This window comes from Ailuropoda melanoleuca, chromosome 13 (assembly GCF_002007445.2).
Source record: "Ailuropoda melanoleuca isolate Jingjing chromosome 13, ASM200744v2, whole genome shotgun sequence".
NCBI classification, from domain to species: domain Eukaryota; kingdom Metazoa; phylum Chordata; class Mammalia; order Carnivora; family Ursidae; genus Ailuropoda; species Ailuropoda melanoleuca.
In genome coordinates, this window is record NC_048230.1 from 55,959,424 (window position 1) to 55,973,438 (window position 14,015).

The 14,015-nt window shown below is 53.4% G+C and overlaps 1 protein-coding gene across 1 annotated transcript in view; it reads left to right on the plus strand.

Annotated features, from left to right (window-relative positions):
- The first annotated feature begins 392 nt into the window (after positions 1-392).
- The window catches only part of RIPOR3 (RIPOR family member 3), an 80,843-nt gene continuing 67,220 nt past the window's right edge, over positions 393-14,015 (plus strand). Inside the window, exon 1 of the mRNA XM_034640536.1 lies at positions 393-661. Coding sequence (XP_034496427.1) covers positions 572-661 — 90 coding nt within the window. The 5' untranslated portion in view covers positions 393-571. The remainder of the gene's footprint in view (positions 662-14,015) is intronic.

Here is a 14,015-nt window from a genome sequence, read left to right on the forward strand (position 1 = left end):
AGGCTGTGTCCCTGTCTGTTTGTGATTAGCACACAGCCCGCACAGAATGGAGTAAACAGAAACTTCCAGGCGTCCCCACACCCCCCTCTGAGGCGAAGCAGAAATCAGATGCTCTGTGATTAATCATAGAGAGTTCAGGACACGACCACAAGCGCTGTGCGGACTTGAAATTAGCTGCCTTTTCCCGTCCCCTTGCCAAGATGGGAGTGGGGGGTGGGACGTGAAGGGGTGGGGGCCCCGCCTGCTGGGGGCCAGCATGAAATTCTCCCTGGCAGAGCTCAGTGACACTGACGGGCAATCGGCCGCGTCCAGAGCAGCAAGCAGCATCCGGGGAGAGCGGCCGGCAGGGGGGGCCCCAGGCGGGCTTCCTGGAACCCCAGCTCCACGGCCTCCTGCACCCGGACACAGGCCAGATAAGAAGCCGGCTGTGCTATCAGAGCCCGGCAGCGCGTTGTCCCCCGGCCCTCGGCACCACAAGGAAGACCGGGGGACAGTGGGCTCCTTGGAAGCAACCTCCTGAGGGGCTAGTCTGGATGGGCTTCCCGGAGTCCCAGCTCGACTCCTGCAGCTGATGAGAGCTGCCGCTCACCTTGGTGACAGAGAAAGCCAGGCTGCCTGGAGGGGGACGCGTACCGGCCTGAACGCCCCGACCGGCTTGATGGTGAGTGAGGCTGGCGTGTGGACCAGACGCTAGAGGGAGGTGAGGTGTGAGGAGGCCAGCACTTGCCCGCAAGCCACCCTGGAGCTCCCCTGAGAAGGGAGCCTGCGAGGGGGAGGGATGGGATTGCAGGGGCTTGCTGTGAGGCCTTGGGCGAGTTCTCTCCCCTCCCTGGGCCTCCGTTTGTCCATCTCTGCAATGGAGTGGTTGGAACTCTTTAAGGGGCTTTTACTGTGACTGTGTTTCTTGTGTATCTGCCATATGCCAGGTGCTGTGCTAGGCATTTATGAAGCTTTAGCTCAGGGAGCCTCCATGAGCCTCTGGTGGGGCAAGTATTACTACCCTCGTGGTACTCTGAGCAAGCAGAGGCTCAGAGAAGTGACTCGCCCAAGGTCACACAGCTGGTTGGTGGCAGAAACCAGAATCAGATCTCCGTCTTTCTGACTTGACTTGCCCTAAACTCTCCACTTCCAGTAGTCTATGTTCTTCTCTAAGATTCCATGATCTCCCTGGGAAGCCGGGGTGCAGGAGGAGGGGGGGTTGAGGGGAGGATTAACTGTGGGAGGCAGGCAGAGAGGTCAGAGAGAGGCAGCCACAGGCTGAGCAGCCTTCATCTCGGGACGGGCAGGGGCACGTGTCCCAGGAAGGGGCTCCCGGTGGGAATGAAGGGTGCCCGATGCCAAGTGCTGTGCTCGCCGCCCTGCTGGAGTGGGCTCCGGGGGACGGGAGAAGATGGTTAACATCAGGCCGGGGTGGAGAGAGCTGGGCGTGGGGAGAGTGGCACATGCCTCTACTAGGTTTTGTTCCAATTTTATTTTGCTTTTCCAAAAATCTGTTTCAAATCATTCTGGGCCCCCACTGCTCCTCTGGACGAAACAGAATTGTGAAACACATACAGCGCTTTCCACACGCTTCCCCTGGGGGGAATCACATATTAATATTATCGGAGGCTATTTGCATACTCAGCCCCACAGCTGTGGACGCGGCAGCCAGAGATAAGCCGCAGATCGGGTCAGCGAGTGTCTCTCTGGAAGTGGAGGCACATTACATCCGAGAGCCCGGGAAACACAGAGCAGGGCCCAGGCAGGTGGGAAATCCCTCGGTGCCAGGTATCTGGGCAGAGCTGGAGATCCCAGCACCCAGATGTGGCCTCCTCTTTTCTCTCCTCTTGGAAAATTCCACCCTGCAGCAGCTCTGTACTGACTAAGGCCTCCCTTCCTTTCGGGGATTGGCCCAGGCCCTCTGCCTTGGGGTCGAGCGGAGACCTGAGTGGGGGGTCCCAGGGCCACCCTTGCCCAGTCCTGGGCACACTGGGACGATTGGTCATCCTACCCACTTCTGCCCTTGATTTTTCTTGTAACCTTGACCAAGTCACCTCCTATCTCTGGGCCTCTGTTTCCTCATCTATAAAATGAAGGGATTATTTTAGGAAATCTCTAAAATCTCTTTGAGACTCGAAAATTCCGTGCGTCTGCTTGGAGGGCACTTAAGTTCTCAACAAGCTTAGAGAAGACGAAGGTCTCCCACGAGCCATGCTACCCGGGAAGGCGCCGGAGGAGGCGGGCACGAAGGGGGCTTGAAGAAGGGACTGAGAGCCTCATTACTGACNTTTAAAAAAAATTTAAATGAACTTTAACATTTAGCCTAGTTTTCGATTTCTGACAAGGCTGCGGAGAAGTGCAGGGAAGTCTCACGCACCCTGCACCCGACCTTCCGCGGTACCGCAGTGCAACTGTCCCGACGCGTGAACCCGTGGGAACACGTTACTGTTGACTCTACCCCACGTCATACCAGGATTCTGTGCATTCTCCCCTTACTTGGTGGACTACTAAACTTTAAGAGATTCAAATAGGAAACTGTCCACGGAAAACCATGGTCACTTGCCAAACACCGTTCTAGCTAGATGCTGTTGGTTTGAACGACCTAAGCCTGAGGCCTGCTTTCTCATCGTTAAAAGGAGACATGAGGAAATGTTGGAGACGTGGTCAAGTCAGGAGGCACTTCCTCACAGAGGCTTCAGCACTGTGTCGGGCCCAGTCCCTACAGCTGCCTTGGAGGCCGCCCCGTGGGAGCCCCGCGCCAGGCTCCCAGGGCCACACGCTCTGACAGCTGGAAAGCCCACGCCTGAGACCTCGGGGCTCCACCCGGAGCTTCCTTCCGCGCAGGAGGAGGGCGCCGAGGAGCTGGGTGCCTCTGGCTCTGGGCTGCAGAGCATGTCACCTGTCTTCTATACGGTAGCTCCCCTCGCTCAGTGCCCGAAGCCAGCAGGCGTGCGACAGGTGAAGAATTTCATCACCAGCAGGAAGGAGCACCTTGCATGGAACACAAGGTCCCCATGCCTGTCGTGTCCATGAGATGTGGTCCTGCGTGTCGTCGGTGACGGGGCAGGGGACTGTTTAAATGGCTCAGTAGCACTCTCTCCATAAGGCCTGGACTGTTCATATTCAACCCTGGCAAGTGTTTCTAAATGGTTTTCATATTCTCTGAGTTAGAGTAGGTGACACTGTTTCCTGAAACCAAGTCGGCACTTTTTAATACTCTCCTTTCTAATATGTATCTGCTGTCCTCATTTCCAGGAGACCTAAGCCCCCGGGGGAGTCACTCGGACAGCTCTCCTGCTCTTGAGGAATCCCTTCTGCTACCAGTCACTGTCGGTTCAGGGGTCCCACATCTAAGTGGAGGTGATCACACCTGAGTGTCTGTAGAATTGCCGGGTTCACTCCTCAGCACGGCTATTGATCTCTCCGCGGACGTGCCGGAGAATTCTCTGAGTTAGTCCACGGGGGCACGCACTTGGATGAGATTTTTTCTGCACCCCGGTGCGGAGGAGGAAGCTGCTGGGGACATAGGTAATAGATGATGCCTGCTTCGCTTTTCAAAATGAAACTGTTACAGGTGAGAGCACCACCATTATACAGTTTTGCCTCCCTTTTTCCCAGAGGTAATGACCCAGTTTGGTTTCAATCCTTTAAGACTATTTTTCAGGCTTGACCTGTGTTTCTGTAGTGTCTCAGTTTTTGTGTGTGTACATAGGGGAGGGTTACACCATCAGGATTATACCAACTATCTCATTCTGGCCCCCTTCTCACTCAATAATGTGTCTTGGAGACCCACTGCTGTTGTCACCGACCAACTTAGCACATTCCTTTTAAGCCCCTGCCTGGTAAGCCTTAGCAGCATGACCCTTTGCATTCTGAGTAACCAGTCATTGTTTGGTGGGTGTTTACATTATTTTCAATTGTTTCCTATAATAAACCTTTTTTTTTTTTTTTTAAGCAACTCGCTGTGTGAGTGCCTCCCTCGGCACATGCGTAAGTTATGTTCTGGGTGGCGGCGTATATGCTCATTTCTGGTTTTCAAAGGTCTCACCAAATGACTCTTCAGAGTGTGTGTGTGTGTTTGGGGAGGGGTGTCAGTTACTATTCTTTGGGGCTGTTTATTCCTGGTTTCTTGTCTGCAGTGGCTGCTGGGTGGAAGGGAGCCAAGGGAGAGAGAAATTCATCTCTAGGTGTCACAGGCTGGTGGGCTCCGAGGGGCCAGGCCTCTCTGCCCCAGTGGTCAATGGGGGCTTTGTTCCAGGGCCATCCCTGAGCAGAATCCCAGAGTTGATGTGCCAAGGTGACAAAGGGAGCCGTTGGCGTGTCGTGCCCGGACCCCACCCCCTGACCGAGACACCAGCAAGTTTGCAGGAATCACACATACAAATGTAACAGGAAAGCCTGAAAACATTAGGTTGTAAAAAAAAAAAAAAAAGGAAAAAAGGCAATAAAAGAAGCTGACCACTAACTCTAAAGACGTAAAGGGAAAATGCCAAGCTAATTCGCACCCCAGGAGAAGTGGGAGGTGCAGAGGGGACAACGGGGGTCAGGGGAAACCAGGACCACAGGAAGGGGTGTGTGGACGATCAGATCCGGACAGGACAGATGGAGGGGGACCCATGGGGGAGAGGGAAGAAAGGAGGAAAAGGAGAAGGAGTGAGGAGGGGACATGAAAGTGGCAAGGTAAGAAGAGGAGGCAGAGGCGGCAGAGGGAGGGCAAGGCTGTGTCCCTGTCTGTTTGTGATTAGCACACAGCCCGCACAGAATGGAGTAAACAGAAACTTCCAGGCGTCCCCACACCCCCCTCTGAGGCGAAGCAGAAATCAGATGCTCTGTGATTAATCGTAGAGAGTTCAGGACACGACCACAAGCGCTGTGCGGACTTGAAATTAGCTGCCTTTTCCCGTCCCCTTGCCAAGATGGGAGTGGGGGGTGGGACGTGAAGGGGTGGGGGCCCCGCCTGCTGGGGGCCAGCATGAAATTCTCCCTGGCAGAGCTCAGTGACACTGACGGGCAATCGGCCGCGTCCAGAGCAGCAAGCAGCATCCGGGGAGAGCGGCCGGCCGGGGGGGCCCCAGGCGGGCTTCCTGGAACCCCAGCTCCACGGCCTCCTGCACCCGGACACAGGCCAGATAAGAAGCCGGCTGTGCTATCAGAGCCTGGCAGCGCGTTGTCCCCCGGCCCTCGGCACCACAAGGAAGACCGGGGGACAGTGGGCTCCTTGGAAGCAACCTCCTGAGGGGCTAGTCTGGACGGGCTTCCCGGAGCGGGCTTCCCGGAGTCCTGCAGCTGATGAGAGCTGCCGCTCACCTTGGTGACAGAGAAAGCCAGGCTGCCTGGAGGGGGACGCGTACCCGGCCTGAACGCCCCGACCGGCTTGATGGTGAGTGAGGCTGGCGTGTGGACCAGACGCTAGAGGGAGGTGAGGTGTGAGGAGGCCAGCACTTGCCCGCAAGCCACCCTGGAGCTCCCCTGAGAAGGGAGCCTGCGAGGGGGAGGGATGGGATTGCAGGGGCTTGCTGTGAGGCCTTGGGCGAGTTCTCTCCCCTCCCTGGGCCTCCGTTTGTCCATCTCTGCAATGGAGTGGTTGGAACTCTTTAAGGGGCTTTTACTGTGACTGTGTTTCTTGTGTATCTGCCATATGCCAGGTGCTGTGCTAGGCATTTATGAAGCTTTAGCTCAGGGAGCCTCCATGAGCCTCTGGTGGGGCAAGTATTACTACCCTCGTGGTACTCTGAGCAAGCAGAGGCTCAGAGAAGTGACTCGCCCAAGGTCACACAGCTGGTTGGTGGCAGAAACCAGAATCAGATCTCCGTCTTTCTGACTTGACTTGCCCTAAACTCTCCACTTCCAGTAGTCTATGTTCTTCTCTAAGATTCCATGATCTCCCTGGGAAGCCGGGGTGCAGGAGGAGGGGGGGTTGAGGGGAGGATTAACTGTGGGAGGCAGGCAGAGAGGTCAGAGAGAGGCAGCCACAGGCTGAGCAGCCTTCATCTCGGGACGGGCAGGGGCACGTGTCCCAGGAAGGGGCTCCCGGTGGGAATGAAGGGTGCCCGATGCCAAGTGCTGTGCTCGCCGCCCTGCTGGAGTGGGCTCCGGGGGACGGGAGAAGATGGTTAACATCAGGCCGGGGTGGAGAGAGCTGGGCGTGGGGAGAGTGGCACATGCCTCTACTAGGTTTTGTTCCAATTTTATTTTGCTTTTCCAAAAATCTGTTTCAAATCATTCTGGGCCCCCACTGCTCCTCTGGACGAAACAGAATTGTGAAACACATACAGCGCTTTCCACACGCTTCCCCTGGGGGGAATCACATATTAATATTATCGGAGGCTATTTGCATACTCAGCCCCACAGCTGTGGACGCGGCAGCCAGAGATAAGCCGCAGATCGGGTCAGCGAGTGTCTCTCTGGAAGTGGAGGCACATTACATCCGAGAGCCCGGGAAACACAGAGCAGGGCCCAGGCAGGTGGGAAATCCCTCGGTGCCAGGTATCTGGGCAGAGCTGGAGATCCCAGCACCCAGATGTGGCCTCCTCTTTTCTCTCCTCTTGGAAAATTCCACCCTGCAGCAGCTCTGTACTGACTAAGGCCTCCCTTCCTTTCGGGGATTGGCCCAGGCCCTCTGCCTTGGGGTCGAGCGGAGACCTGAGTGGGGGGTCCCAGGGCCACCCTTGCCCAGTCCTGGGCACACTGGGACGATTGGTCATCCTACCCACTTCTGCCCTTGATTTTTCTTGTAACCTTGACCAAGTCACCTCCTATCTCTGGGCCTCTGTTTCCTCATCTATAAAATGAAGGGATTATTTTAGGAAATCTCTAAAATCTCTTTGAGACTCGAAAATTCCGTGCGTCTGCTTGGAGGGCACTTAAGTTCTCAACAAGCTTAGAGAAGACGAAGGTCTCCCACGAGCCATGCTACCCGGGAAGGCGCCGGAGGAGGCGGGCACGAAGGGGGCTTGAAGAAGGGACTGAGAGCCTCGTTACTGACATCAGTGATCCCAGGCCTTTGGCCCCCGAGAGCTTCTGAGGAGCAGAATGGACTGCTTTCATGGGGAGTGACTTCACCCAGATTCGTGCTGGCCAGGAAGCTTACCTACTCTGCATCAGAAGCTCAGCAGGCCCCCCTCCCGCCAAGGACCCTCCAGTTCTTTCTGGGGAGCAGCGAAGCAATGTCTCACATGTGCCCCAAACTGGGCTCTTGCCCTGCTCGTCCTCTCCTGCCTCCTCCTGCCTCTGCCCCCCTGAGACTCTCATAGTGCCCCCCGCCTTTTGGTGCCTGAGCTGCTCTGGGCTCTGGGCAGAGATGGAGGGACTCGCTTCCTCCCCAACCCGTGACACTCTTTGCCACGTGGTCCCTACACTGTGGCGCACTGGAGCCAGCTTGCCCCGGCTCTTGAAAGCCAATGGTCAGACCGTCAGAAATGTGGTGAACGCGTTGCTAAACAGTCATTATTAAAAATTAAATTTCGNAGCCAGCTTGCCCCGGCTCTTGAAAGCCAATGGTCAGACCGTCAGAAATGTGGTGAACGCGTTGCTAAACAGAGTCATTATTAAAAATTAAATTTCANGCTAAACAGTCATTATTAAAAATTAAATTTCGCAGACTTATAATCAAATCAATGATGGTACAAAGGTAATGGGTACTCACTGCTCATCCCTTTCCCTGTCTGAGGACATTTCACTGCTCTGGAGGCTCCCAGGGCTACTGCCGTCCGTGCCGTCTGGTGGAAGCACATTCGATAGTCTGCTGTTGCACACCTCTCCCCAAGCCCGCATGCGGTGACCCCAGGCTGGTGGCCTGGGAAATCGGCCCCAATGGGAGTCCTTACACCATGGGAACCGGTAACAGGACGACTCAGGGCTCAATTTATGGTTTTGCTGATTGTCTAGAGTTGAGGGAAGAGACAGGAAAAGTTAACGATGCAGATTAAGCATAGAAGTGTGTCCCCTCTGTGGCTGTTCCCTTGTCAACAGCCCCCAAAGGAAGGTCTTTGCTCACTTCATTGACAAACTACACCCTGTTGTATCACTTTGTCTGGATCCCTAAGGTAAAGGAAAATACCCACCTGCCTCGAGCTACCCTCACTCATCACTTGTAAGCCTAGGCTGACCCCAGATACAAGGGCTGGGGGCCAAAATCAACAAACCCCTTCCATGTGACTCAGTCGAGTATATATGAAACTTACAAGGAGGTATTGTAAATTTTATTTTTATTTGTTAATTGTGTGCTGCACGTCCTTACACCAGTACAATCTATGATAAACCTCGGTGTGTGTCTATGCGCATATATTCGTATGATACACACACACACACACACACACACACACACACACGTGCTCTATCTCCCCTGGAGTGCCAACTGCTAACCTTTACCAGCACGCCACTGGCCCCACAGCACACACGCTTGTGCCCAGGGTCTCAGAAATCCTGGCATGGACCGTCCTCAGTCCTCACCCAATGGGAGTCAGACTCCAGGCACTGAGTCTGGAGCTTCCTCCTCTTGCCTAAAACATATCAAACAGCCCAATTCCTCAGTCCCGTTCTGAGAGATGGAAAGGATGCAGAGACTGCGCTGGGTGGGAGGTGTCGTCTACACAGGCCGCATCTGGGCCCCAGTGCAGACGGCGGCGGCCCTGGGCTCCTCAGCGCCTTCCCTGGCTCTGCGTGTGGGGGCATTTCTGGCGACCCATTAGGGGCAGCTCCCTGTTAATTCCATCTGCTTAAGGTCTTGCTCCTGACGTACTTTATTTTCACGTGCAGAGCATGACTCTACCAGAAACAGCATCTTGGAATAAGCAGAAGGAACAGCTAAACCAAACCTATAGGAAAGTTAAGACACCTTTCTATTTTTAGAAGCCCTGGGAGCCAGGTGGGCCCTTTCCAGTTCTCCCAAGCCAGCGAGCAGCAGAGGAAAGTATTTCCCATTCCTGGGCTCCGTCTCTTACAGCCGAGGCCAAGCAGGAGGCCCAGGTGGGGACGCTGGCTCAGAGCAGCACAGCTACGGTGGCGAGAATGGAGGCATGCTCACAGCACTTTTAAAAATAATTACAAATGGGTTTTATAATTATTTTGTGTGCTTGGAAGGGTGATCCTGCGTCTCAGTCTCAGCGGCTCCCACCCTGGGCAACCCGTTAAGAGTCAGGTGTTTATTCTTCCAGATCATTCACTCATTCTTCTTTGCACCTTTTTTTTCTTGTAATTTTAGTTTCCACAACTGAGCTCATTCTATACATTCTATTCTACATCTTGCTGTTTCCACTGGATAATATTTCCTGAGTGTTCATCCACGTGAGCTCATGGAGATCTAAAACATTCCTTTCAAAGCCTGCATATCAGAAGTCCCAGGAGGCTGGAAGAAGGGATCTGTTTTGTGATAACCATATCTCTATTTCCTAATCAGGTCTCCAACTTTCCTGACCCCAAAACACACAAGTGGAACCCAGCTGCTTCCATTTTTTAGGAAAAAGAAATCCTATTGGTTTTCCCTTCAACCTGTATCTGGAAGCTCACCACTTTCTGTCCCCTCCCTTGCCCTTACCCTGGTCCAGAAGGGCATTTCTCTCTGGGCTGTTATAGTTTTCTCCTCACTGGTGTCTGCTTCTCTTGCCTCTCTGACCCAGTGGGGTCCTATTAAAATGAAATCAGATCCTGTCCCTCCTCTGCTCAGAACACCCCCCTGCCTTCCAGTCCTGGGCCCACCTCACCCAGAGTAAAAGGCCAAGTCCTCACCATGCCCGCAAGGTCCCGTAGGATCTGGACCTCATCTCCCCTGCTCTCCCCCTTGCCACGCTTATTATTCTCAATTGTGCCAGGCACAGTCCTGCCTCAGGACCTTTGCACTTGCTTTCCCCTCCACCTGGAACACTCGTTCTCCAGATCTCCACGTGGCTCATTCCTTACCACTTGCCATCATCTAGAATACTATATTATTTTTCTTTTCTTAAATGTCCCCTACTAGAATGTAAGTTTCCTGAGGGTACAGATATCTATCTATCTATCTATCTATCTATCTATCTATCTATCTATCATCTATTTATCTACCTATTTTTTTTGCTTGTTTTGTTCAGTGTTATATTCCATAGTAGACACTCAATAAACTTGTAGAAATGGCTGGTTTGCTATGTCGCCAAGAGTGACAAGGCAGTCAGAGCTTCTGGGAGAACCGTGAACTAGGGTCACCAGGAATCTCCAGCCACATACTACATTTATGAATGCCACATTTCAATAACCCGTGACAACACACCCAGTGGCCCTTCATTTGCATAAAAATGAAGGCAGTGGAACTGCAGGCACATCAACGGCTCTCAAACCAGCCCAGGCCCAGATTCTGCACTCTTACGTGTCTCTTGCACTCACCCCTCTTGTCTGTCTCAGGTGGGGTGGGAGGGCTGGTACACAACACCATCTCCCACACTAGAGTTCTTTTTTTTTTTTTTTAAAGATTTTATTTATTTATTTGACAGAGAGAGACAGCCAGCGAGAGAGGGAACACAAGCAGGGGGAGTGGGAGAGGAAGAAGCAGGCTCATAGCGGAGGAGCCTGATGTGGGGCTCGATCCCATAATGCCGGGATCACGCCCTGAGCCGAAGGCAGATGCTTAACGACTGCGCCACCCAGGCGCCCCACCCACACTAGAGTTGTGATATACCCGGAGTCAGGCAGGGTATGGGATCTGTTGTGGGATCTGTTGTGGCCAGGCGGCTGTCACTGCTCCGTCCCTTGAACTGGCTCTGCCACCCCTGCTCCACCCATGCTCCTCTGAGGAGCGTGCCCGGCCCTGCCTTCCAAATGAGTGAGGGGAGGGGAAGACCCTGCAGATGCAAGCACGTGGAGGAGGGCAGGCGCGTGCCCTCCAAATGCCCCACGGAATGCCCCTCCCCCACCCCGCCCCAGGACCAGACAGTCCTATGCCTGATTAAGAGCAGAGGGAATGGCCAAAGGCCTTGCTCACTTGCTCAGCAGCCCCCATTACATCCCGGGTCCCCAAATCCTGGTCCAGAGAGCTTTCCTCGAGACTTATAAAATAGACCTCAGGTAAAAGTGAATTAATCAGAGCCTCCACAGGGCACACTGGAAGAGGCTCCTGAATGGCCCCATTCACCCTTCCATCTAGCAATCTCACCCATTTATTTATGAAATAAAGCCCCCCACAGAGCCACCCCCCAGCCTGGGAACTAGACCTTTGACAACTATCTGCACCTACCTACGTGCTGCTCCCGCCGCGGTAGCCACCATCTTGAATCTTGTGTTTATCTTTCTGTGGCTTTTTATTTATTTTTAGGTTTTTGTTTTTGTTTTACTTTTTTAGAGAAACAGAGAGAGAGCGTGCATGCATGTGGGGGAAGGGCAGAGGGAGAGGGACAGAGAGAATCCCAAGCAGACTCCCCGCAGAGCATGGAGCCGAACACGGGGCTCGATCTCACCACCCTGAGATTGTGACCTGAGCCAAAATCAAGAGTTGGGACTTAACCGACGGAGCGACCCAGGTGTCCCTTTCTATGGCTTTTTAAAAAATTGTGGTAAAAGGTACATAAAACGTACCATTTTACCCATCTTAAGGATACAGTTCGGTGGCATCAAGTACATTCTCAATGTGGGACAACTGTCCTCACCATCCGTTTGCAGAACTGTTTCATCATCCCAACTTCCCTTGTTTAAAAAAAAAAAAGTATTTATACCCAAACAAAAGATTATTGACTTTCACTTATTTTTGAACTTTATAAAAAGATCTGTGTTGTCTTGTGGCACTTGTTTTCATAAAGCGTTTATCACTAAAGTTCATGCCCATGGCTGCATGCAGCTCCTTGCTTCCTCACGTCTTCCCCCGCTACACGCTGCTGCGTGGTGAACCACAACGTGTTTCCCACATCTACAGGCATCTGGGTTGCTTCCCACCTGTGCTTGCTATCACAAGCGGCCCTGCTCTGAGCATCCTTGCACGTGTCCTAGTGCACACAAGCTGGCCTGTGTCTTCTGTGTCCACCTGAAAGCGGGACTGCCGGGTTGTGGACAATAGGAAATCACGTCCCAAACTATTTTCCACTGTGGCTCTGCCAATTCACATGTGCCCTCGACCATGTGGCATTCGTCTGATGGCTTACTTTCTGCCACGTGAATGAGTGGAATTTCCCCTGGATCGCCACTGTCACCGCCGTGGACAGACCTGGCTGCCGCTCGCTGCGTATCTCCAGGTCTAAGAATAGCCGAAAGCCTTGAGCAAGCCGTGGGTACGTGATGGCTCCCATCTTTGTGGGAGAGCTGCTCCTGGAGGGGACCCGAGCCTGACGACCCCACGACAGGAAGGAAAATATGGAGAAGCGTTTGGAGACCTTGCCCTCGTAGCATTGATGGCTCCCTCCTCCCCTACCCCTGCCTTTACTTAGCCTGGTTCTCACAAGTGTGGGACACAGAGTGACAGGGGTAGGGACAAATCCTTGCTCGTGACAGGTACTGTTGCTCGCGCGGTACGTTTATCGGTGTTAATCCCTTCAACCCTCAGGTCCCACAAACGGAGGCGCTCTTAGAGGCCCCACTTCACAGATATGGAAACTGAGGAGCAGAGAGGTGAAGTAACTTTTTTTAAAAATAGATTTTATTTATTTAAGAAAGAGAGAGAGGGACGGAGGGAGGGTGGGCAGAGGGAGAAAGAATCTGCAGCAGACTCCACACTGAGTACACAGGCGAACGTGGGGCTCGCTCCCACAACCGCAAGATCACGGCCTGAGCCGAAACCAAGAGTTGGACGCTGAACCGACTGAGCCACCCAGGCGCCCTGAGAGGTTAAGTAACTTGCCTGAAATCCCACAGGCAGTAAGTGGCAGAGATGGGGCTGAATCCGGTTTGTCTGGCTCCCTCCAGAGGTTATGCCACCTCTTTGCAGAGCCTGGGAGTTAAATGTCACAAACTCTTCAATCCTACAGACCTCAGCTCAGATCCTGGATCCCCTACTACCATGCTGTGTGACTCTGGGCAGGTTACTTCAACCCCTCTGCACCTCTAAAATCGCAAGAGATCTCTTTTCTAGAAGCTTCATTACATATTTTGTGTGTGCCTTGTTTCTTCTTTTTTTTTTGAAAGATTTTATTTATTTATTTGAGAGACAGAGAGCGCACAAGAGAGCACAAGTAGTGGGAGGGGCAGAGGGAGAGGGAGAAGCAGACCCCCTGCTAAGCAGGGAGCCTGATGTGGGACTCAATCCCAGGACCCCAGGGATCATGACCTGAGTTGAATGCAGATGCTTAACTGACTGAGCCACCCAGGCTCCCCTGCCTCTTGTTTCTTGTTGGGTTGTATGCCTGTTCCTCAAATTTCCCATGCTCATATGCCAGGGCTCATCCCTGGAGCTGCGAGGGGATGAAGTCCCCCCAAACCAGTGTGGGGGATGGGGGCACGGGGTATCCCAAAGCCAACAGCTGCTTCTAGGAGGGGGAAGTGGTGCTGGGCAAGAGGAGAGCCAATGTCCACTCCAGGCTGGGCTGCTCTGGGCCAATGACCTTTGTGACCATCTTACTGCAAAAAAGGCCGAGCTGGCTGAGCGGTAGCCCGCGCGGGGCCGCCCCTGGTCTCGCCTGGGGGAGGGGGGCGGCTGGGCGTGGGCAGCTGCACACAGCATGTCTGGAATACCTATTCCAAAGGGTAATTCCCAGGGATAAAGTATGTTTATACTTTTTTTTGGGGAAAAATTCCATTTCTGTTGCCAATTAGTTCTGCTTGAGAACAGCTTTTCCCAACACCAACATGCTGGCTGCCCAGCCTTGAGTTCTGTTGATTAGCTCCAAAGTGGGGAAAAAAGTAATTTCTTTCTTTCCTTCCTCCACCCCCAACCATGAAACCCGGCTGTTTGTGATGAAAGGGGTCCTGTGGATCATTTAGTTTTCCTTGTCATGACTCCAGGAAAGGCTATAAAAATAATCAGTGGGCCCCGCTGGCCGTAATTGACTGTAGAGAGCAGTTGGCTACCACAGCGTCTGAGTTATCAGAATCTGTTGCAGACGCAGGAGGCTTCAGTCAAGCCCCTCTGATTACACCTGCTCCCCCCC